The 25,891-nt window shown below is 41.3% G+C and overlaps 1 protein-coding gene across 1 annotated transcript; it reads left to right on the top strand.

Moving 5' to 3' along the window:
* Positions 1-493: 493 nt before the first annotated feature.
* On the top strand, positions 494-25,623 carry RTCB (RNA 2',3'-cyclic phosphate and 5'-OH ligase). The gene is made up of 12 exons (XM_004063364.5): positions 494-1,287; positions 4,523-4,601; positions 5,114-5,181; positions 6,598-6,697; positions 11,465-11,621; positions 13,597-13,753; positions 15,090-15,249; positions 16,956-17,131; positions 17,992-18,180; positions 19,212-19,322; positions 20,855-20,974; positions 25,120-25,623. Exons 1-12 carry the CDS (start codon positions 1,195-1,197, stop codon positions 25,225-25,227), a joined length of 1,518 nt encoding a protein of 505 aa, XP_004063412.1. The 5' UTR covers positions 494-1,194; the 3' UTR covers positions 25,228-25,623.
* The last annotated feature ends 268 nt before the right edge of the window (positions 25,624-25,891 follow it).

Below are 25,891 nucleotides of genomic sequence, written 5' to 3'. Positions count from 1 at the left end.
AGCTTTGGGATTTTTCACCCACCACAGATTCAATGAAATGGCAGTGCAGAGTACTAAACTCAGACAATTCATAACTGAGAATGATATTAATGTGTCAGAGCACCTAATCAATGGGGAGAAATTGGGGCAGAAGAGAAGAAAAGCGGAACCAGTGTAGATAATGCAACAAATGAATGGAAACTACATACTGTTTTTTGCAGCACTTACAGTCTAGTGGAGGAATGGAAAGAGGAGAGCTGTTTATAGAGTGCTTGCCGTGTGCCAAGCCCCGTGCTCATTACCCCTCCAGTGTCACTTCATTTAGCCTTCTACTCAAGAAAGAATTATGATCCCATTTTAGAGATGATGAAACAGATATAACAGGGGTTAATCACACCAAGTCAGTAAATGGCACAGATAGAAATTGAATCTTGCGTCTTTCTAATCCCAAAGTTGCAGTTGTTGACATGAGGCCGAACTCGAAACTGAAATCACTTAAAGCTCACTTACCACTATGAACAAGAGAGACGGCGTATAAAAGCATGATTAAAGAGGTCTTGATCATCAAAGGCGGCTAGACTGGGGAGTTTTGGCGATCCATAAGGGCTGTGATTTGATCATTTTGTAGTATATGTCTGGCCATAATAGATGCACCCACAAGTGTTTGTTAGAATAAATGATAAGCTGCCATGCTTCATTCTTTGGCATGCTCCTTTCTGACCAAAAAAGTTATTTGGTGTATATCCAGATTAATTCTGAAACATAAATGTTCAGCTATGGTATTTACTCAAACAGGTTTTTCTTTCTCAGCTGCTGGCGTATCTTTTTCCCCTCCCAGCTGAGGGTGTAAACCCCAAGCCAATGCACCGGACCTGACCCAGACTCAAGGTGTTTTCATAAGCTGCTGAAAAGCATTTCCAAAACAAAAGATAACTAGATTATACTTTAAACTTCTGGATTTCGCTTAGCTGTAGTTTAGAGGAAATCGACTAATAAAGATCCCAAAGTTATACACTACAGGACAGTACAACTTAACCAGAGGAAAGACATTGGCCTGAAGAATTTCGAGCCTCGGCGCTTGCCGTTGCTCATCCTGCTGCGGCGCTGGTCGCGCCTGCGCTTTGGTTCTTGGAAGGCGGTGCTCTGAGAAGCCGGACAACGCGGCAGCCGCTCTTCAAAGCGGAGCCGGGAGTTTTTGCTACAGTTGTCGCCACCATGAGTCGCAGCTATAATGATGAGCTGCAGTTCTTGGAGAAGATCAATAAAAACTGCTGGAGGATCAAGAAGGGCTTCGTGCCCAACATGCAGGTAAGTCAGGAGAGCAAATGGCGGGGCCTTCCGTGCTCCGTCCCCGGCCCGGCCGGCCGGCGTCCACTGCGCCCTCTGGACCTCCCCTGACCACTGGGTCCGCCCCGGCCCCTTGCAGAGTTTCCCTCATCCCGTCCTTCTCCCCTCACGGTTCTGGGGCCGCCCAACCTGTTCCGGCACCACCTCCCGCCAGGAGAGGTCCCCGAACCACGAGGACAAGCTAAGTGCGGTGGATGTGGGAATCTAAATAAATACGAAATTGGGGTTTCCAAAGCGTTTTCACAGATCAGTCTCATAAACGTATCGTGATCTGTTTTACGTTCGCAGAAACTTCAGTGATCTTTTCCAGGGTGGAACAGCCAGCCCCAGGTTCATTTGCTGGGACTGGAATTCACCTCCTCTGAGTCACGCTGGTTATTTAAATAACGTTTACAAACCTTTGTTCACTAAACCAGGTTTTCAGCATTCAGTATCCCATGTTGGTTTTTAATAAAGCGATGTCATTTCTTGCAGTAGCGCAGGGCAGGGCCTGTTTGATTTTAATATTCACTTCACAGAAGGACCTCGAGGATCTGTCGGTGACATAGCTTCTTCTACCCACCTAGGAAGAAGCTCAGCCAGGACTTGATGTCCGGTTTACTTCTTTGACGTCCCAGATGGAGACTTGAGGGCTCAGGATCATCAGATAGTTTGAAAGCCTGGGCTCTGTATCTCTCGGCCTTCATCACCATCTGTGCTCATATTTTTATTAATGTGAAAAAAGAAAACGTTTATGAAGTTTTGCAACGTATTTTTAAATAGTTTTTGAAATCCCTGAAGGTGCCAAGTAAATGCTTCAAAGGTTTACCGTCTCGTCTCACGTCTTGGTAAACAGCTCCCAATAGTCACTCCATTCTTTTATTCAGAATCAAAGCTTATTGAGTTTCCCTTGTTGGCAAGTCACTCACACTGAGGGAAGAAAAAGCGCACGGGGATAAATCTGTGTTCTGTTTGCTGTTTGGCCACTTTCTTTGTGTGGAAACCGTTACCCTGAAGGAAGGAATAGAAAATCTTACATAGGGGGAGCGCAGTGGTTCATGGCCTGTAATCCCAACGCTTTGGGAGGCCAAGGCGGGAAGATCCTTTGTGCCTAGGACTTTGGAGACCTGCCTGGGCAATATAGTGGGACCCTGTCTCTACAAAAAAAAATTTAATTAGCCAGGCGGGGTGGTGTGCACCACAGCTACTCAGGAGGCTGAGGCAGGGGGATCGCTTGAGCCTGGGAGATCGTGGCGGCAGTGACCCATGATCATTCTAAACTGCACTCCAGCCTGGGTGACAGAGTGAGTCTCAAAAAAAAGAAAAAAGAAAACACCATGACATGATCATCTGTAGGATCTAATAACACAGACTGTCATTGTCTGGCAGGTGTTCTGACTCAGCCTTTGATGCACACACTGCTGCTCATTCTATCTAGGGGCAAGTCTAATTTTGCTAGGCAGTTCTGCTTTAAGTATGTATACAGCACTTTACTACCACCTTTCCTTTGGGAATGGAGACTTGGAATGTTAATGCATTGCTCTTAAAACGCTATTGACTTCTAAGCATGAATTGTGCTTCCATCCTTATGAGAGCAGTGAATTTCACACAGATAATCATCTGTTACTAAATCTCCATTTCTCCCCCAAGACCCACATGTTGGACTAAAAATTTCTCTTTATTCGCTTAAAACACTCCCCTCCCATCTTTATGTCATTTTTGCGTTTAGCTCCTAGATGTTCTGCTGCACCAGTGATGTCTCTTGTCTTCAGAGAGCCAGCTCTACAGGATCTCTGTGAAACCTCTCCCAGCTCCCTAGACTGTTGAGGCACTTCCTCATCAGATTCTTCCATAGCACTGTGTACTTAATGTTATGGCACTTGCTTCATTGCACTCTGATATTCTTATCAGAATATAAGGGCTGTATTGGCTGGGTGCGGTGGCTCACGCCTGTAATCCCAGCACTTTGGGAGGCCGAGATGGGCGGATCATGAGGTCAGGAGATCGAGACCATCCTGGCTAACACGTGAAACCTCGTCTCTACCAAAAATACAAAAAATTAGCTGGGCGTGGTGGCGGGCGCCTGTAGTCCCAGCTAGTCGGGAGGCTGAGGCAGGAGAATGGCGTGAACCCAGGAGGCAGAGCTTGCAGTGAGCCGAGATCATGCCACTGCATTCCAGCCTGGGCAACAGAGCAAGACTCAGTCTCAAAAAAAAAAAAAAAAAAGAATATAAGAGCTGTATTGTGTACTGGGAGCTCCTCGAAAGGAAGATCTTATATTCTTTCTATCTCCCCTAGTGCCCAGGACAGTGCTTCATGCATAGTAAATCCTCAGTTAATGTTTGGTGAATTAATAAATGTGATCCTTAAGAAATTGTACTGGAAACATTTTCCATCAATGGGTATTAAATTGTTATTTATGCAATGGTGATGAAGTCATCTTTCTGATAAAAACTACATTCAGTTGATTAAGTGTTATATCTTTGGTTCTCCATTACTGGACAGCTCTTTTCACAATATTTGACCTGTGATAAAAATGTTCTGCTCTTTAGTGTTACATAAGTATGTCGTCCATTGCCTTCTGTGTGCCGCCTCTATTGTCAAGCTTTAAAATTATAGATTTTTTAAAAAATTATATAGCTTTCAGAACTGAGCACACAACTACGTAGCTGCATGTTAAATTTTTCTTCTCACTATTTACCTAACTAGAGATTTGTAAGTCACCACTAGAGCACAATAAAATGTAATTTGCTATTGGCTTAAACACAGAATAAACATACTAGGTTAGATGACTACGTTTTATGTTTAGAATTGGAGTTTTTGATTCATCTGGTTTGTTTTTTTTTTTTGATTTTCAAAAAACCGTTGATATTTTTGAAGCTTGAGGATTAAGGCCTTTGGGCTTTGTGAGAATATAGTTGGAAGATTTTTCTTTATCACAAAAAGATGCTGAATCTGTTGAATTCTTAAATGTGGTTTTGAGGGTATGAGAATAAACAAAACAATTTGTGAACATTGCAACATTTTTCTTAAGGTATATTTTCCGATGGGAGCAGCTCGTAGTCTTTGATAGGAAGTTTTCTGTGTGCCTAAGGTAACGTGAAAGTGTTTGGTAAAGAGTAAAGCACAGTAAATATTGCATACAGTGTATTCTGTCCAGTGCCTACACTTGCCGCGCATGTACTCAGACATTGCTTTTCACTTTCTTTGGTACTAGGTTGAAGGCGTTTTCTATGTGAATGATGCTCTGGAGAAATTGATGTTTGAGGAATTAAGGAATGCCTGTCGAGGTGGTGGTAAGTACATTAGAGTTTCACTTGTGTTAGTATGGTAGTGCCTTCCCTGTGGCCTGAAAAAGTGGCAACTCAAATAATTATAATTTTGAAATATTGTCAAGGAGTGATTACAACTTAAAAGTAAGACCAAAAGCACTTACTTATTTGTGATCACATTGTCAGCCAGTTGGCGTTATAGAACGGATTTGAAGCTCCATCTGGAATTAGAAGCTGGGTAGAACTTGTTTCTCAGCTAACCTTGAACAGTAATAGCAAGTGACCTACCATTTGTTTAGCACTTACTATATTCCAGGCATGTTACTAGGTGCTTTGCAGAGATTATCTCATGCAATACTTACAGTAACTCTAAAAGGAGCTCCCTTCCATCTTGCATCTCAAACATCCTTCTAGGCTTTGTTGTCTTAGTAGCCCTAATGACTACCTCTTCGTGTTATACAGTCTAAAAACATGAATATAATTCATGCTAAAAATCAAGTGTGTTGTCTTTTCTAATACCCAATTTTTGTCTTCAGGTGTTGGTGGCTTCCTGCCAGCCATGAAACAGATTGGCAATGTGGCAGCCCTGCCTGGAATTGTTCATGTGAGTCAGAGTTCAGAACTTTAATCATTTATATTTCTTAAAGTCCATTGAATGGATGAATGGTCATGCCTGATAGTGGTGTCATTTAGACAATGACCTTTGGACAGCCAGACATAACCATGAAGTCAGGCTCAGTGGCTCATGCCACCCGCAGCACTTTGAGAGACCAAGATGGAAGGATTGCATGAGCCCAGGAATTCAAGACTAGTCTGGGCAACATGGCAAGACCCTGTCTATACCAAAAAAATTAGTCAGGTGTGATGTCACATGCTTGTAGTCCCAGCTACTTAGAATGCTAAGGGGGAGGATCGCTTGAGCCCAGAGTTCCACACTGCAGTGAGCCATGATCACGCCACTGCACTTTTAGCGTGGACGACAGAGTGAGACCCTGTCCCTAAAAATAAAAAATAAAAGGAAATAACCATGGACCTAAAGAAGTAATTGAATCTGGATGGTATTTCAGTTTCTGGATGCATTTGGCTAGAATCTGTAAGTGTTAAGAACCTTCCAAGTAGTTTTTGTGTTTTGTTTCTTATCATGGTAACATTATTCCTGGTCAGTGCACTACCATTGTAAGTTTCATTGTAAGTTTCACTTCACTGTTTCAATGTAGGTTTCATTGTAAGTTTCACTTGGTTGTAAGTTTCACTTCCTATGCAGAGGATCGTTGAAGAAGAAATGGCAAGAAGTTTAAGGGTTAGCACTGAGGGGGAGGAAGAGAGGACAGCATAGCCCCCACCACAGTCTAACATTTCATATTCTATCATTAGAGGTAGATGTTGAAAATGGATCTATTCGGCAGACATTTTTGAGGTCTTCTTTATGCCAGTTACCATGTTGGGCACTTGGTAGAGGGAATGAAATGGTATGGCATGTGTATATAAGGAAGTTGTTAATGTCTGGGTGTCTCCATATATCCTGTGTTTGACCTGCATTCTTCCTGGGTCAGGGTCCTTTTCTAGGCTCCACATGTAGGAAGTCTACAGTATTTATACCATCAAATGGATTACATTTGGCTGTGATTACTTAAACTAATGACCTATATAAATCAGTTATTTTCCTCTTCTTAACGTGACAAACCAAAGTTTGTCAGTGTCTTAAGATTATTTTTAAAATGTAATAGTACATTAAACTTAGTATGTGTTACTCCTATATCATGTTATTTTGAGGCTTTTCTGTTTTGTATTTCCTTAATTAACATTCAGATCTTATAAAAAAGTTTTTTCCTCACTGTATTTAGCTTTGTGATTAGGAGTTCTTACTATTTCCATGCATATAGAAGATTTTGTGAAAACACAGTCTTGATTTAGGGAAAGCTTCAGCCTGCAACCTGTTTGAGAATCAGTGTCAGGTCCATCAGGGCATCCAGGGTAGCAGGTCAAGACACTTGTATTTCATTTTCTAATTCTTTTTCAGCGATCTATTGGGCTTCCTGATGTCCATTCAGGATATGGGTTTGCTATTGGGAACATGGCAGCCTTTGATATGAATGACCCTGAAGCAGTAGTATCCCCAGGTAAGATCACTGTGGACATCTGCTGTTAAGTGTGTAGCATTGGCCGGGCACGGTGGCTCACGTCTGTAATCCCAGCACTTTGGGAGGCCGAGGCGGGTGGATCATGAGGTCAAGAGATCAAAACCATCTTGGCCAACATGGTGAAACCATGTCTCTATTAAAAATAGAAACATTAGCTGGGGGTGGTGACGCACACCTGTACTCCCAGCTACTTGGGAGGCTGAGGCAGGAGAATCCGTTGAACCCGGGAGGCAGAGGTTGCAGTGAGCCGAGTTCGAGCCACTGTACTCCAGCCTGGTGACAGAGCAAGACCCCATCTCAAAAAAAATGTGTGTAGCTTCTCTCTATGGACCATAGCCTTTGTGAAACAGAGCACTTCTTTCCATGTGCATGACTCAGTCTCATCATGTTCTGTCATTTTTCTTTGATATTTACTGGAAGTGTTGCTTGTGGATACTGAGAGGCTATTACAACTTCAAGCAAAGCATATTTTTATTGAAAATTTTGGGAGGCTGCTACCAAACATCATGGTATTCAGTCTTTGGCTACAAAACAAACTGGCAGTTTTTTTTTATCTTTGTAACTCAGTTACCTTGTGGACAGATCACGTCTAATAATGTTGATGACCACACAGTATTAGTAGCTTAGATGAGTTCAGCTGTGTAAAATATTTAGAACAGTGCTAAGCAGGTAGAACATATTCAGTAATATTATCATTGTTATTCAATGATAACATTGAATATGCAGAAGGCTGCATACGCCTTCTGCTGTGGTTATGGGGTGCTTTCAATGAACATTCTATATCAGAAGTAATATCTTTGCTGTTAAAGAGTGTGAATTTAGAAATGAAGTTTAAATGACATCTTGAGAGTTCTGTTTCTAGCAGTGGTGGACTAGGTTGTTTCAGACCAATCCCCTGCTGAAAATAATTAGAAAGGCTGGGTAAAAAAATTTTTCTTAAATCTGTTTGAAGGCACAGAAAATCTGCTAAGGCAGTAAGAATTTGCGAAGTCAAGATCTAGAGGAAAAGAAGAAAAAGTTCCAGATATGTGAGCCCTACATGTAGGGCTGTTTCGAGGTGACTGCAAATTTCAGTCAGTAAGAATATACATGATTTGAATGATCCAATAACAAACTTGACGCATGATCTCTAATATACATGTGTGGTTGTGTATGTGTATGTGCACTTGCGTTGTAGTACAGCCAAGCAGTGCAGAGTATACATTTTTTTCAAATGCACACAGTTTACCAAAACTGACCATATGCTGAGCGGTAAAGCAGGCATCAAATTTCAAAGCATTGAAATCATATAAACCAGCAGTTCTCAAACTTTTTGCACTCGGGACCACTTTAGTAATAATTATTGAGGATTAATCTCAGACTCTTATCAATGTTTACCTTATTAGGAATTAAAACACATTTTTTAAAGACAAGAATATATAAGTACATGTCTCATCCATTAGAACAAAGATGTTATGTCATATAGCTTTTGAGAAATCTCACTTTACAGTCATGGGAGAATATGAATAAAATAGACAAATAATGTCTGAGTATTATAAAATGAATCTTACACACCTGAAATGGTCTTCCCCCTCACCCCCACCCCAGGGTCTCTGGACCATACTAAAGAACCCACTCATATAAGAGGATATTTTCTGACCACAGTGGAATTAAATTAGAAATGGTTTAAATAAAAACTAGACCTAGCACTTTGGGAGGCCAAGGGGGGCAGATGGCTTGAGCTCAGGAGTTTGAGAACAGCCAGGGGCAACATGACAAAACCCCGTCTCTAAAAAAAAAAAAAATACAAAAAATTAGCCAGGCATGGGGGCATGCGCCTGTAGTGCCAGCTACTTGGGAGGGCCAGGGTAGGAGGATCACTTCGGTCCAGGAGGCAGAGGTTGCCGTGAGCTGAGATTGCGCCACTGCAGTCCAGCATGGGCGACAGAGTGAGACCCTGTCTCAAAAACAAACAAACTAGAAAAACTTTGGGAGGCCAAAGCAGGAGGATCACATAAGACCAGAAGTTTGAAACCAGCCTGCACAACATAGGGAGACCCCCATCTCTACAAAAAGTTTTAAAATAGCTGGGTATGGTGGCGCACATCTGTAGTTCTAGCTACTGGGAAGGCTGAATCCAGAGAACCAGCTGAGCCCAGGAAGTTGAGGCTACAGTGAGCTATGATCACACCACTGCACTCTAGTCTGGCATGATCTCAAAAAAGAAAATCCATATGTTTGGAAATTAAGTAGTATGCTTTTAAATAACCCATGAGTCAAAAACAAAACTATGGAAATGAGAAAATAACTAATGTAAGTAGAAAATACTTGTGTCTAAAAATTGACATCAAGTTAAGTAAAGGACACCCTTCTATGCTATTGGAGGGAGTGTCAATTGGCACAGCCATTATGGTAAACAGTATGGAGATTCCTCAAAAAATCGAAAATAGAACTACCATATGATCCAGCAATTGCATCACTGGGTGTATATCCAAAGGAAATGAAATCAGTATCCAAAGAGATACCTGCCCTCCCATGTTCATTGTAGCATTGTTCACAGTAGCCGAGATATGGAAACAGCCTGAATGCATTATTCAACCTTAATAAAGAAATCAATCTTTTAAAATTGAAGGGAAAAGACAGGGAATCCTGCCATTTACTACAGCATGGATGAAACTAGAGGATATGCTGAGAAATAGGCCAGACACAGAAATGAAAATACTACATGATTTTGCCCATATGTGCAATCTAAAAATGTTAAACTCACAGAGAGAGTAGAATGGTGCTAACAGGGTGGACGTTAGAGTATACAGAATTTCAGTTTTAAGATGAATGAGTTCTGGAAATCTAATGTATAACGTAGTGACTGTAGTTAATAATAATGTATTGTATTGTATTACTTTTAATGGCAAAAACCACAATTACTTTTGCACCAGCCTAATACCTATAGTCCCAGGCAATTGAGAGGCTGAGGTGGGAGGATAGCTTGAGCCCAGGAGTTGGAGGCTTCAGTGAGCTATGACCTAGCCTGGGCAACAGAGCAAGACCCTGTCTCTAAAATAATATATTGTGTACTTGACATTTTCTAAGAAAATAAATCTTAAATGTTCTCACCAGAAAAACAGAAGGGGAAGTAACTGTGAGATCATAAATAGGTTAATTAGCTTGATTATGATAATTATTTCATGATGTAAATGTACATTGTGTACACCTAAATATATACAGGTTTTCTCTTTTTCTTTTTTGTTTGAGACGGAGTCTCGCTCTGTTGCCCAGGCTGGAGTGCACTGGTGCATTCTTGGCTCACTGCAAGCTCCGCCTTCTGGGTTCACGCCATTCTCCTGCCTCAGCCTCCTGAGTGGCTGGGACTACAGGCACCCGCCACCATACCCGGCTAATTTTTTTGTATTTTTAGTAGAGACGGGGTTTCACTGCGTTAGCCAGGATGTTCTCGATCTCCTGACCTCATGATCCGCCCGCCTCAGCCTCCCAAAGTGCTGGGATTACAGGCATGAGCCCTCGCACCCTGCCAATATATACAGTTTTTATTTGCCATTTATTTGCCGGTCATCTCTCAAACTGGGGGGAAAATGATTTAAAAAATACTTATAGGCTGGATGCGGTGGCTCATACCTATAATTCCAGCATCTTGGGAGGCCGAGGCAGGAGGATCACTTGAGCCCAGGAGTTTGAGACTGGCCTAGGAAACATGGTGAAACCCCATCTCTACGAATAATACAAAAGTTAGCCAGGCGTGGTGGCACACACCTGTAGTCCCAGCTACTCAGGAGACTGAGGTGAGAGGATTGCTCGAGCTGGGAAGTCGAGGCTGCTGTGAGCCATGATTACTCCACTGCACTTCAGCCTGGGTGACAGAACAAGACCCTGTCTCAAAAAAACAAAAGTCAGCCAGGTGTGGTGGCTCACGCCTGTAATCCCAGCACTTTAGGAGGCCGAGGTGGGTGGATCATGAGGTCAGGAGTTCAAGACCATCCTGGCCAACATGGTGAAACCCCGTCTCTACTAAAAATAAAAGAAATTAGCTGGGTGTGGTGGCGCACGCCTGTCATCCCAGCTACTCGGGAGGCTGAGGCAGGAGAATCACTTGAATGCAGGAGGCGGAGGTTGCAGTGAGCCGAGATCGCCCCACTGTACTCCGGCCTGGGTGACAGAGTGAGACTCCATCTCAAAAATGAAAAATAAAAGTACTTATGTCTAAAATTTTGAGGTTACTGTTAATGTCCTTTTTGAATGGAAACATGCAGCCTTAAATGCACAAATTGGGAAAGAAGAAAGGCTGGAATATCAGTGACCCTAGAAAGCTAAAGAAAGAACAACAAATTATACCCTAAAAAAGTAGAAAGATGGAAATAATTAGGAGTAAAATTAGTGAAATGGAAAGATATATTATAGAAAGGACCAAGCAACGCAAAAGTTGGTTATTTGAATAGACTGAAAAAATTCATGAACCTGTGAAAACAGTGGTCAAGAAAAAAAGAGAGGCATATTTTGATCTCTGTTTTACATGTTACTCAATGTTCATTGCTGCCTCCCTTGTCCATAAAGTGCCTTTAGTGTGTATGTTACTTTAGATTATCTTGGTGTCATCAAGCTTTACCCAGCAGAGAACCACTTTGTTGTCTACTTTAAAACATAGTTATCTTTAAAAGAATGGGTATCTTTATAGTCCTATATTAATGGCGAGAAACTGCAGGTAACAAACAGTGCCTTCCCAGCTGGTTTTGCTAACTTTTCTCTATTTTGTAGGTGGTGTCGGGTTTGACATCAACTGTGGTGTCCGCTTGCTAAGAACCAATTTAGATGAAAGTGATGTCCAGCCTGTGAAGGAGCAACTTGCCCAAGCTATGTTTGACCACATTCCTGTTGGGGTGGGGTCAAAAGGTGTCATCCCAATGAATGCCAAGTAAGAGCACACGTTTCCAGTACGTGGTATGGGAGGGATAATAACCACATGACCTTCAGCTTCCTTTCCAGTGCAGTACACTTGAGAGATGAGGATTGTTCAGTTACTTTTCAGGAAGTAGTAAGAATTGTTTTTTTAAGCATGAGGTTCAGCCCATTTATTGGAGACATTAGTCAACCGATGTTATAACAGCCTTTGACATAGAGTAGTATTTATAATAACATCATATCTACCAACGTTTATTGAGCACTTTTCTATGTGTAAGGCGCTGAGCATCATATCATTTCATCCAGACAATAACCCTATTACCTTCCCTAACTTACAAGAAAGAAAACTGAGGTTTAGAGAGGTAATAAGCTTAGTGCCAGGTGTGGTTGGGTTTACAGAATCCCAACACTTTGGGAAGCCAAGGCAGGAGGATCACTTGAGTCCAGGAGTAAAAGATGAACCTAGGCAACATAGATCTCATCTCTAAAAAAAAAAAAATTAACTAGGCATGATGGCTTGTGACTGTAGTCCCACCTACTCAGGAGGCTGAAGCAGGAGGATCCCTTGAGAGACCAGGAGTTCAAGGCGGCAGTGTGCTGAGATCTCAGTACTGCACCCCAGCGTGGGCAGCAGAGTGACCCTGTCTCAATTAAAAAAAAAAAAACAAAAAACTTAGTAGGTGATACCAGGATTCAAACCAAAGATCCTTTGACTTCAGAAGCTATATTCTGAATCCTACTGCCTTTTGTCATTAAGCCTATTTAACCCCAGCCTTCCTCTTTGAATGATAGCACTGGATGTGTTCTTTGGTAAGTAGAGGATTAAATATAATGCTACAGTGTATCTCTCAGATGGCCATAGATTTTACCGTGTCATAGCTTATGCAAAGCAGTGCACCCTAAACTTTGCAGAGTACTTCAGTAGCAGAATAGTGTGCTAGCTATGTTTCTTTAATATTTTGCTTTATCCTTCAAATTTGTGTGAACTTTGCATTATAATTAATAGAAAAAAATGTTTTTAGCTGTTACTTGTAATATTATTTAACTCCCCCTAACCAAAAAAAAACCTAAGTAAAATCAATATACTTAGATGATGCGTGGTCTGTGATTTCACATGATCCCTGACATGCAGCCCCAATTTGAAAAGCATATGTGGAACACACAAATTCCAAACATCTTTATAAACATTTTAGATAGGAATTTTGTCTACTAATACTGAAATGGGGCTACTCTGGGCACACTGCCTATGGGGTGACCCTGCTCTGCAAGGAGCAGTAAAAAATAATAACAAAATGAAATAATAATAGTGAAATGGGCTGTCATCTGGGGTAGTGGGGAGAGAACATTGAAAAGTGTAGTTTTTCCTGGCAGTGTTTTAGAAGAGAGCTGGACCTTGGATGAAGATTAAAGCTTGTACCCTCTAAGGGTTTAATGTACGTGTACCTCAGCTTCAAAATGGAGGTGCAGTAAGCCACTCAGAACTTCTGTGAAGATGGGAAAAGAGCTTAAAATTTAACCTGTGTTTCTTGAGGAATTCTAGATACCTTCATTTATTTGACCGTAATTCATAAATGATTAAGATGTGTACCTGGTCGAATTAGTGGTTAGAGAGTGATAGCTGATTAAGGTTACAAAGTTGTTGTAGTTTTTTTTTTTGTCTGCTTAATCACTACCTCATGGAATTCAGGATCAGAGAGGCAAAACTGAATATAAAAAAGATTTGAAAATTAACAAGGAGCAGTATAAATGTCAAGTAGAACTATAATGATGTCTAATAGGGCATTTATCATTTTATATTGCAATTATTTATATGACTGCATTCCTCAAAAAACCAGTTACTGAGAGCTTAAACTTTGTATCTGACTCAAGGCCTGGAACACAGGAGATAGTAAATGTCGAGTTTTTCTCTGCCCTTTAAGGATGTGGTCATCCTTAGGTTTTGATCTGCCTTTGCTGTGAGATGACTAGCACCTTTTATACTTATCCAGAGACTTGGAGGAGGCCTTGGAGATGGGGGTGGACTGGTCCTTAAGAGAAGGATATGCTTGGGCTGAAGACAAGGAGCACTGCGAGGAGTACGGAAGGATGCTGCAAGCTGACCCCAATAAGGTTTCTGCAAGGGCTAAGAAAAGAGGCCTTCCTCAGGTAACTCACTTTGGAGGGGCAACATGTTAATTTTTTTTACATATTTTGTTTGTATTGGGGAAAAAAATCTATGTCTTACATTTAGCAAACATATTCCCAGGTTTTTTTATGGTATATCAAAAAATACAAATTAGTTTATGCTTCATTTTTATTCTAAAAAAACTATCAGGGCTGGATGCGGCAGCTCACACCAGCTTTGAGAGGCCAAGGAGGAAGGATCACTTGAGGCCAGGAGTTCGAGACCAGCCTGGGCAACATAACGAGACTTAGTCTCTACAAAAATTAAAAAAAAAAAAAAAAAAAAATTAGCCAGGCATGGTGGCACATGCAAGTAATCCCAGCTACTCAGAAGGCTAAGACAGGAGGACTGCTTGAGCCTAGGAGTTTGAGGCTGCAGTGAGCTGTGATCACGCCAGTGCACTCCAGCCTGGGTGACAGAGCAATCAGGAGCTTGCAAATGTTCATAAAATAAGAAATAATGAATTAGAAGTGAATGGGAGAAAAATAGAATATGTTTATAAGGTTCATACATCAAAATTACATATATACATATTTTGACAGTCTACAGATGGTATCCATGAGATAAGAATATACTAGATGTTTGAAATTACAGCTAGTTGTGAAGGCTTTGCCACTAATTCAGTGTGACACGTAGGCAAGACTGTCTTCTCTGGATCTGATTTTCTTATGGAAAACTGGGATGGTTAAAACTAGGCAACCTCTAAAGACTCTTCCAGCACTGACATTCTCTGGTTCTCTAAATCATCTATTAATATTAGCTGTAGTTGTGTTATATGTTCTTTCAGTTATAGATAATGGTGGATGTCCATGAACTCATAGATGTTTCAAAATCATTTGAACTTGGACCTTGTCTAAGAGTCAACATTTACCAACATTTATCCCAAAATTTGACTCTCTGTGATGTTTAAAATATCCCATGAACCATGTAAAAGCTTGATTTTTTTTGTTTATGAAGCTTTTTTTTTTTTAAATTAATTTATTTACTTTAAGTTCTGGGATACATGCGCTGGTTTGTGACATAGGTATACATTTGCCATGGTGGTTTGCTGCACCTGTCAACCCATCATCTAGGTTTTAAGCCCCATGTGCATTAGGTATTTGTCCTAATGCTCTCCCTCAGGAGCTAGTCTACGTTATTTTGTTGTGTAGAATATTGTAAATGAAACACTTCTATAGCTTAGGAATTTTTTTGTTACTGAAACACTATTTGTATGTTTATTTTGTTGTTAGTTTGTTTTTATCTTTTTGGTTTTTAAATAGATTAAAAAAAAAACTGGAATAAAAACTATCTTACCAGACATTTTTACATTTGCAGTTGGGGACCCTGGGAGCAGGCAACCATTATGCAGAAATCCAGGTTGTGGATGAGATTTTCAATGAGTATGCTGCTAAAAAAATGGGCATTGACCATAAGGGACAGGTGTGTGTGATGATCCACAGTGGAAGCAGAGGCTTGGGCCACCAAGTAGCCACAGGTATGTTCTAGACTTTGTGCTAAAATGTACATTTTATGGGCAACCAGATAGAAATTTAAGAGCGAAAACTCTGAAATATACTGCATGGGTTTTATCCTGAGTCCTCAACAATCAAATAACTTGAACAAATTCACTGGGCCATAACTTTCTTGTCTAAAAAAATGAGTATAATAGTTATTTCATATAGAATTATCATGGAAAGTTAATAATATATGTAAAGCACTTAATGTTTGACATTAGTAAGCACTCAGTAAATGTTAGTTGCAGTTATTGTTATGTTTACTCTTATGAGTTACTATCTGGCCAAGAAAGAGCAAGAAATACGTAAAGAGTGGAATTTATGAAATAGGCATTCATTTGGCAGATTATGTATTATATACCTGCTCTGCAACATTAGATGTTATGGTGGATTTGCTGATGAAAGAGGCAGATACTTTACACTCAAATTGTCTCATGAAGTAAAGGTCATGTCCATTTAAAAGAAAAAATAAATATTAAAAGGTAGCAATTAATTATATAGGAGAGTCAAACAAAACACACTTAGGAAAAAGATTTTGGAGATGGCTTCATGGACCCAGTGTTGAGCTGGATCTCGCAGTTTGGACAATTACACACAAAGACATTGGTGACAAAGGCAGCATGAACAAAAGCAGGAAGCAGCGAAATATTGGATAGGTCCTTTTGGATAGCTTGGAGGGTGTGTGAAATAATGTATGAATTGTGATGGTTACTACAGGACTGAATGAAGCGGGATGAGCGCAGAAATGAAAACAAAAAACAAAAGAAACTTTTAAAGAAGGAGTCAGGGGCTTCTTGCTTCTAGTGAGCAAGGGCCTTGAGCTTCCACAGCCCTTTGTATTTATTGGGTAGAAAGAGCAGGGAGAAGGAGGTAACGATTGGTCAGCTGCTTGATTGATCACAGGTTCATATTATTGCTAACAGGCTTCACATGTGCCTGATCACAAGAAACACTTGTGCCTGGGGCGTGGCTGCCCTCAGCATTCCTTCTGGGCAGCACACGCAGTTGTCAGCTTGCCAGCATCCTGCATTCATAAGAACAGTTTGCTGTTTACTCATAGCCTCCAGTGGTATACTGAGTTGTTCACGACCCTCATTCTTTCGGCCTCCAACAGCAAATCAATGAAAAGGTATATAGATGCCTGGAAATTGTTATAAGCTTAAAATTCCATGTTACAGATCAGCCTCTAGTCCATTTTATTGTGTGAGAATTTAATAATTTGTGCCAGCCTGACCCTTTAGACTATTTAACCTAGCAGATGTACGAAGTGTCGACTAGTGTTTCAGAACATTCCCCTGAGTACTTCTCTGCATTTTGTCATGGATTTGATTAATCATGAAGGCAACAAAATGTATTTTACTACTACTATTCCCATGCATTCACATATTGAGAAAGGAGTAATGAAGACCATATTGTGGCTATTTGTTTACACATCCCATTCTCTTTCAAGTTCCTAGAGGGCAAATGTTGACTTTGTGTCCACAAACTGTCACTGCACTCTGAAAGATTCTCAAGTATGTCTTGACTGAGCAAATAGATGAACTCAGAAACACATTAAAGGGAAAGTTGGCTTTCATTGGGTTTTTTTGTGGAATGAATTTGAATGTAGCCTACCTTTCTGCAGTAAATCTGAACTGTTCATTTAAGGGAAAGCTAACTGGTTTGGACTTTGTGGCTCTTGTTCCAGATGCGCTGGTAGCTATGGAGAAGGCCATGAAGAGAGACAAGATTATAGTCAATGATCGGCAGTTGGCTTGTGCTCGAATCGCTTCCCCAGAGGGTCAAGACTATCTGAAGGGAATGGCAGCTGCTGGGAACTATGCCTGGGTCAACCGCTCTTCCATGACCTTCTTAACCCGTCAGGTACGGTAGAAGTTGCTCCTCTGTTCCGAGTCATTCATGATGATGTTAAGTGCTTTAAAACATAGTGCAGTCCAGGCTGGGCGCGGTCGCTCATGCCTGTAATCCCAACACTTTGGGAGGCCAAGGGGGGCGGATCACGAGGTTAGGAGATCCAGACCATCCCTGGCTAACACGGTGAAACCCCGTCTCTACTAAAAATACAAAAAATTAGCTTAGCTGGGTGTAGTGGCGGGTGCATGTAGTCCCAGCTACTCGGGAGGCTGAGGCAGCAGAATGGTGTGAACCTGGAAAGTGGAGCTTGCAGTGAGCCGAGATCGTGCCACTGCACTCCAGCCTGGGTGACAGAGCGAGACTCCTGTCTCCAAAAAAAAAAAAGCATCGTGCAGTCCAGTCAAAGCCTATGGTGTTTGGTTTTGGAAATTCACATAGTTAACGTTCAAAATACCAGAGAGGTGTCCAAGGTTTTGGTGTCATCTTAAACTAAATCATCAGAGTATCAGGCATGAGAAATGAGAGCAGAGAATCAAAATTATTCCTAGAATTTGTCTTGAACAGCATAGAGAATAGAAGTGCCATTGACTAAGATTCAGAAGGCTGAGAAGAAGCAATTTTGAAAGGTGGGATCAAAAGTAGCCCGGCAGCTTTTCAACTAAAGATGAAAATGATATGGTGGCATTTGCTGTGTGGTCTAAAAGACAGCTTTTGTCCTTTACGTGAAGATAATCTTACGGCTACTTTTGAACTTTTAAATCTTTTACTCCCTTCAGAACAGACTACCTGAAACCAGTGAGATGAGTCACGAAGAGCTGAAGATAAGTCCTGAAGTTCTGGCTGCTTTTATCTTCTGTGTTTTCTCCTAGGCTTTCGCCAAGGTCTTCAACACAACCCCTGATGACTTGGACCTACATGTGATCTATGATGTTTCTCACAACATTGCCAAAGTGGAGCAGCATGTGGTGGACGGAAAGGAACGAACGCTGTTAGTACACAGGAAGGGATCCACCCGCGCTTTCCCTCCTCACCATCCCCTCATTGCTGTTGATTACCAAGTACGTAGCGCTACGTTTGTAGTTTTAAGCAGTGGGGGCACGATTTAGATCGTTGCAAATGTGAATTACATTTAAAACGAAAAGCAGCAATTGTGAAAAGAAAATACTCTGTCACTCATGAGAACAGTGATTCCCAATCTTCTCTGAAGCAGTAACTCCTTCCCCCATCATTTGTGCTTGCAGTGGTGCCTTCTGCTAACTAGCAAGTGCTGCAGGAAGTGTATTTTACTCCACTACTGTGAATTGAGGCCTTTGAATTAGTGGAAGACAGGAGTAACTCAGTTACAGAAGACAGAGTAAACTCAGTCTATTTCATTCCTCCTGTTCTCTTGGTGTCTGGCTGTGGTGGAGTTCGAAAGACCCCATAGTCTGCTTGCTCCTTTTACAGATGAGAAACCCAAAACAGAGAAGACAAGCACCTTGCTCAGGATGGTGGTTCTAGCAACACTTCTCTACACTTTTGGATTTTGCTTTGCTCTTATTTTGACTCTTCTGCGTTTTTACTGGTCCTCAGATTTTCACTCTCGTCCTCTTCCTTCCCCTCCGATTTATCAAAGAATTAAAGTACTATCTTAATATAGTTTACTAGCCGCGTGTTTAGAAGTCTGGGTTTCTCCGGCCAGGTGCGGTGGCTTACGCCTGTAATCCCAGCACTTTGGGAGGCCAAGGCGGGGGAATCACGAGTTCGGGAGATCGAGACCATCCTGGCTAACATGGTGAAACCCCGCCTCTACTAAAAATACAAAAAATTAGCTGGGCGTGGCAGCGGGCGCCTGTAGTTCCAGCAACTCGGGAGGCTGAGGCAAGAGAATGGCGTGAACCCAGGAGGCGGAGCTTGCAGTGAGCCAAGATCCCGCCACTGCACTCCAGCCTGGGCAACAGAGCAAGACTCCATCTCAAAAAAAAAAAAAAAAAAAAAGAAGTCTGGGTTTCTCCTACAATCCTACAGTGCAAGAGAAAATTTAAATTTTATGCATAAAAAGCCTATGTTTTTCTGAATTTTAACATGTTTGATTTATGTGCATCCTCAGCTCACTGGACAGCCAGTGCTCATTGGTGGCACCATGGGAACCTGTAGTTATGTTCTTACTGGCACTGAACAGGGCATGACTGAGACCTTTGGAACAACCTGTCATGGAGCGGTAAGGAAAACAGAAACTTCCTTAGAAATGCTCTCTTGAGTTTAGCTATGGTTTTCCATTTTGACTGGTAAATGTAGCTGATTGAACATTAACAGAGTTGAGACTTGGGTCTATCATGTCTTGTACTTCAAATTGTTCCCCATAATGTATGCTATTTAGTGAACTGACTGGGGTCACCTAGTATCTCTGCCTCAGTGAGATGTGGTAGGGTTAGGGACCATTTCTTATCTCTGCAAGTCCAGAAAATCCAGACTGGGAAATTGTCACACTAGCTGAGCTTACTGTCTGGTTTATAAGTGATAGAACTTTAACTGATGCAAATATCACAGTTTATCTCAGCGACTGACTGGACCTGCTCATTTGTTTAATTTGCCCCTTCCTATTGTGTAGGTCTACGCAGGATTGGAAGGATAGGCCCTATTTGCAAATTAGAGCCCGTGTACAGTCTACACACACACCCATTTCAAAACACTGCCTCTCATCTTCTAAGCCCAGGGGTCAGGAAACTCTTCCCATAAAGGGCCAGACCGTAAATATTTTAGGCTTTTGGGACCAGATGGTCTGTGTACCAGCTATTCAGCTATGCCATTTCAGTGCAGAAGCAACCTTAAGTACTGTGTAAATGGGCAATGCTGTGTTTTAATAGAACTATTTTAGGCCAGGCATGGTTGCTCACACCTGTAATTACAGCACTTTGGGAGGCCAGGGCAGGAGGAGCACTTGAAGCCAGGAATTCAAGACTAGACTGGGCAACATTAGCAAGACACCGTCTCCACAAAAACTTTTTTAATTAGCCGGGTGTGGTGGCACACCTGTAGTCATAGCTACTCAGGAGGCTAAGGCAGGAGGATTGCTTGAGCCCAGGAGATTAAGGCTGCAGTGAGCTATGATTATGTCACTTCACTCCAGTCTGGGTGACAGAGGGAGACCCTTTCTCAAAAAACAAAATAGTTTATTTTAAAAAGCAGGTGGTGGGCCAGATTTGGCCCATACACCGTAGTTTGCCAGCCCCTTTTCTAAGCCATCCAGAGTGTTGAGCCAGTGTTGAAATGGGAAAGAGAAACTGTCTAGAATACCTTCTCCTAGGACAGACCTTCACAAATGTTTTTAATCCTACTTTTTTTTCTGATTGTTTCTCATTTCTAGCTGCCTCCCAACTCCTAATTTTAACCCAGTGGTTTTCAACAAAGGAGATCCCCCTACCGCCATGGGGACATTGACAGTTTCTGGAGGCTATTTTTATTGTCATGGTTTAGTGGGAGTTGCTATTGGCATTTAGTGGGTCTTAGAGGCGAGGGATGCTGCTGAATACGCTGCGCTGTGCTGCTGAATACCCTGCATAGGACAGCCTCCCAACAAAGAATTCTCCGGTCCAAAATCTGAAAGGATATGATGAGGTTTAAAAGGCCTGTTACCAATTCGATAAAGTAAAAAAGATGTTTTTTTAAGCTCCTTTTTAGTGTGAGAGAAAATCAGGGAAAGGGCTTATCATCTTAGGGTTTAAAGTAAAGTTCTTTCCTTTCCCATTCTAGGGCCGTGCATTGTCCCGAGCAAAATCTCGACGTAATTTAGATTTCCAGGATGTCTTAGACAAATTGGCAGATATGGGAATTGCGATCCGTGTTGCCTCACCCAAACTGGTTATGGAAGAGGTAAGTGAAATTTTGATAAATACATGAATATTTATTTTTCTCCATTTGTAATTTGTTCCAGTCTACAGAGACAGCAATTTAGGGTGTTACTAACGGAAATTGTTTGGGTTATTTTTTTTTATGACCTCAATTTTGGCTTATCTTCCTTGGTTTAGCTTATTTCAGTTTTATGTTTTCATTTCTTTCGGTTAAAATTACGAGCCAAGTCCTTAAGAATGATTTTTACTGTTCATTTATAGTCTCCATCTACATATTAAGCTTTTCAAGAGTAGTTTGAGCTGACTCTTGCTTTTGCACAATTGTATACTTAGGTTTCAATTTGAAAGCAAATTTGAAAAAGGAAGGCATAAATGTTTGGAGAAAGTTTTATTTGATTCAGAGGAGAACAGATTTTGTTTAAATTCTGTATATATGTTTACATATATGTACATATTTAAATTAAAAGCAATATAATTCCTTAATGACTTAAGAGAAAAGAAAAACAGTCATCCAAAAATTCAATGCCCTGACACAGTTATTACCTTATCTTTTAGAATACTTATTATTGTCGGCCGGGCGTGGTGGCTCACGCCTGTAATCACAGCATTTTGGGAGGCCGAGGTGGGCGGATCACATGAGGTCAGGAGTTTGAGACCAGCCTGATCAACATGGTGAAACCCCTACTAAAAATACAAAAATTAGCTGGGCATGGTGGTGGACACCCATAATCGCAGCTACTCAGGAGGCCGAGACAGGAAAATCACTTGAATCCGGGAGGCAGAGGTTGCAGTGAGCCAAGATCACGCCACTGCACTCCAGCCTGGATGACAAAGTAAGACTTTGTCTCAAAAAAAAAAAAAAAAATTTACTTATTGTCATAGTTTTTTCCTAAATGCTTTTTTTAAAGCTAGTCTTAATTATAGTTAAGAAACATTTTGTAGTTATTTTTAAAATTTTGCACATTATTATAAAATTGTTTGTGTCACTTTTTAAAATCATTGCTGAATATTTCACCAGCTGAGTACCTTACTTTCTGCCTGTAGTGGACATTTAAGTAGCTTCCAAATTTTTGCTACTATAAATTAAATTGTAATGAGTGTCTTCATGCATGAAGCTTTTTTCCAGTTGTTTTAGTAATTAGAACAAAGTCTCAAAAGTGGAGTTACATGGTGGCTCATGCCTATAATCCCAGTACTTTGGGAGGCCAATGCAGGAAGATCTCTTGAGGCCAGGAGTTCAGGATTAGTTTGGGCAAAGATTAGCCAGGTGTAGTCCTAGCAACTCAGGAGACTGAAGCTGGAGGATTGCTTGAGCCCAGGACCTTGAGGTTATAGTAAGCTATGTGATTGTCCAGACTTGGTGCAAAGCAAGACCCTATCTCTAAAAAAAAATAAGGAAAAAAAGTGGAATTACTGAGTCAGAGTATGACAAAGACTTATTTTTTTTAATAACGATTCATTTTTCCCCTGATCTTAAGAATACATGTTTAATTTAAAAGATTTGGAATATACTGGCCAGGCGCAGTGGCTCAGGCCTGTAATCCCAGCATTTTGGGAGGCCGAGGCGGGCAGATCACCAGGTGAGGAGATCAAGACCATCCTGGCTAACACGGTGAAACCCCATCTCTACTAAAAATACAAAAAATTAGCTGGGCGTCGTGGCAGGCGCCTGTAGTCCCAGCTACTCAGGAAGCTGAGGCAGGAGAATGGCGTGACTGCGGGAGGCGGAGCTTGCAGTGAGCTGAGATCGCGCCACTGCACTCCAGCCTGGCTGACAGAGCAAGACTCCATCTAAAAAAAAAAAAAAAAGATTTGGAAAATACAAAGGAGAAAACAGAAAACATTTAGAATTCAATCAGCTAGAAATAATTACAGTTAAAATTTGGATTTTTGGTTTTTTGGTTTTGTTTTGTTTTTTCACCTGCAACACGTGATTATTTGATTCACTTATTCAGCTAACACTTACTAACCATCCGCTATAGTTAGGTACTGTTCTATATGCTAGAGATACTGCAGTGAACAAAAGAAGCATGAGTCCCCTTCGTTGTGGAGCTTTCCAAATAATAAAACATACAGTGTGTTAATGACCATGCAAGTTCAATGAAATAAAAAGTAGGGAAAGGGGGTAAGGAAAGGTGGGAAGGGGTACAGTTTTAAGCAGGTGGTCGGAGAAGACTTCAGTGAGGTGACAATAGAGCAAAGACCTGAAGAGAGAGAGGAAACAGGCTACCTGGGCATCTGGAGGTGAGCTTTCGAGGCAGAGAGAACAGCAAGCGCAAAATCTGTGAGCTAAGGTTATGCAGGAGTGTTCAAGAAACAGCAAGGAGGCCAGGCATGACAAGAGCAAGCCAGAGGGAGATGAGGTCAGAGAGGTAGGGGGCGCCAGAGCATTTGGACTTTTGCTTTTACTCTGATTAAAATGAAAAAACCTTGGAGGATTTTGAGCAGAATAGTGACGTGATCTGACAAATGTGTTTGCATGTTGATGAGAAGAATCTACAAGAGAAATTAATGATGCAGAAAAGAGGGAGGAAATTGCTGGAGAAGTGTCCTTGAATAGATGAGAGGAGATAGAGTCTTATGTACAAGTGGATGGGGTTGGTCTTTGCTAGGAGCACAGATAATTCATCCTTTATAAAAGGAGAGAAGAAGCTGAGCACAGTGGCTCACACCTGTAATCCCAGCACTTTCAGGAGGCTGAGGTGAGAGTATCACTTAAAGCCAGGAGTTTGAGACCAGCCTGGGCTGCAAAGCAAGACCCCATCTCTACAAAAATAAAAAAAATTAGGCACAGTGCCACATGCCTGTAGTCTCAGTGAGCTATGATTGTGCCACTGGACTCAACCTTGGGTGACAGAGTAAAAAAATAAAAGGAGAGAAGGTATAGATACAGATATGTGGGGAAGATAAAGTTAGCATGTTTATGAATATTCTGGCTGCTTCTATTTTTTTCAGTGTATTACATAGTAAGGTCAGCAAGTGAGAGTGGGATCTGAGAAAAGGTGTGAAATAATCATCTAGGGGAGAGACAGTCATTGGCCCAGTGGAATTTCATCTGATTGCCAGGAGCTAGAAATCGCCAAGTAGTACTGGGGAGTGATTCAGGCTCCCACAGATAACTACAGCCAAAGGTAGTTTGTGGTACGATGTAATGACTGCAAGATTCAAAACTAGGAGTGCCTAGGGAGAACAGGAGAATAGAAACAACCATGAAAGCCAGGAGCACACCTGTCCCACTTCTGGGACCAATGGCATGACCTGATTTGGGGAAAACAGCAGTCACCATTCAGAAAGTTGGAGATGAAAGTGGTATCCTCGGGAAGGATCTGTGTTTCAGTAAAACAAGAAGGTGAAGGGAACATTCAAAGAAGAAGGGAGGGAGGGGATTTTGCTCCTTCTGGAAGGAGTTCCAGAGGCCACAGTGGGAAAGTTTCAGAAACTGGAAGGGAATGGGAGATGGGATAGAAAAGGATATTATGTACAGAAGCGTACGGGAATCAGCATGGATGGCCTAAGCTTGTATTGACAGGAATGAAGATAAAATGAGTGTGTGATGAGATTAGTGCTAATGGTGGCAAGGCCGTGTGGGTAGGATGGAAGGGTGGGAATGTTGCTGGAAAGTCACAGAAATAAATTGTGTGTGAGTGTAGGTACACATAGATACCCACATATACATGTGCACACAGTTTTACTTTGTTTTATACATATATGAATTTTATAACTTACTGTGAAGGTACTACATGTTCATTCCAGAAATTTTGATAACTGCAGAAATGTATAAAGAAAGAAAATTAAAATTGCCAGTAATTCTACCATCAAGAGATAATTATCACTAACATATGGTTGGGTACCGTTTCTTCCAATCAGGTTCTGGTGTGTGTTTTATTTACTTACATTTACTACATTTCCTAGTTACACAAGTAATACATGTTCTTTAAAGACGTTTTGAAAAAATACAGAAAAAAAAAAAACAAGATGAAAGTGTTTTGGAAATCAGCACTGACCAACATCAGGCTTACTCCTTTTTTAAATTTTTGCTAATTTCATAGGCAAAAAAACTCTCTGTATTATTTTAGTGTGCATTTATTTCATCACAAGTGAAGTTTGGTGCTTGTAAAGACTGTGTTTTCAGTGGACTTGTACAATGTTTAAATTCCTCTCCTGCAGGCTCCTGAGTCCTATAAGAATGTGACAGATGTGGTAAATACCTGCCATGATGCTGGAATCAGCAAGAAAGCCATTAAACTGAGACCGATTGCTGTGATCAAAGGATAGAACCTTGGACAGCAGGGCTGCCTGACACCACCAACCCTCTCTGAAGTGGAAGTGGACTGACATGCTCTTCTGACATCAGACTCAAGGCGGGACAAGTTGCAAAGTGTGCAGCTGTAACTGCTCACGCCAAAATGGCTGATGGGGAGGCTGCTGCTTTCAGGGGCCCGTGCTTGTAAAATAACCTTCCAGGAAGAGGCACATTGCCCACCTTTGGAAAGGGAGGAATATGCCTTCTCCTTGGTTGTTCCACAGAGTTTTAGGAAAATCTGTTAGGGATGGGTAGATGTCAGACTGCCTTACGCAGTCATACAAATCTTTAGCCATCAGATTGATCTTCTTTACACCAAGCTCTGTTTACATTCCGAGAGGTGTCATGAAGAAAGTTCTGTTCAGTAAGGTTTTGGAATGTTTCCTTTCGTCTGTTGCTTTGTCAGTTTGTCCATTCATCCACCCATTTAGGCATCACCCCTGCACTCAGCAAAACCCTAAATACCCTTCTTACTTGGAGAGCACCCAGGGAGTTGTAATCAGGCTGTTAGATGAATGGATAGTGGAACACATTGAAGAGGGAGTATGGGGAGGTTTAAGGAATAGCGGCCCAAAAGACAAAGTCTTCATAGCCTTGCTGCCTTTCTTATTCTAAATACACAGCAGAGTTTTTGTA

This window comes from Gorilla gorilla, chromosome 23 (assembly GCF_029281585.2).
Source record: "Gorilla gorilla gorilla isolate KB3781 chromosome 23, NHGRI_mGorGor1-v2.1_pri, whole genome shotgun sequence".
Lineage (NCBI taxonomy): Eukaryota > Metazoa > Chordata > Mammalia > Primates > Hominidae > Gorilla > Gorilla gorilla.
Note: the sequence above shows the minus strand (reverse complement) of the source record. Positions and strands in the feature narration are given on the sequence as shown.

Bases quoted from the DNA above. Each gene is read 5' to 3' on its own strand.
- RTCB (XM_004063364.5), top strand. From the start codon at position 1,195: ATGAGTCGCAGCTATAATGATGAGCTGCAGTTCTTGGAGAAGATCAAT. The intron at 5,182-6,597 runs GTGAGTCAGAGT...ATTCTTTTTCAG, and splicing joins CCCTGCCTGGAATTGTTCAT to CGATCTATTGGGCTTCCTGA. The intron at 11,622-13,596 runs GTAAGAGCACAC...ATACTTATCCAG, and splicing joins GTCATCCCAATGAATGCCAA to AGACTTGGAGGAGGCCTTGG.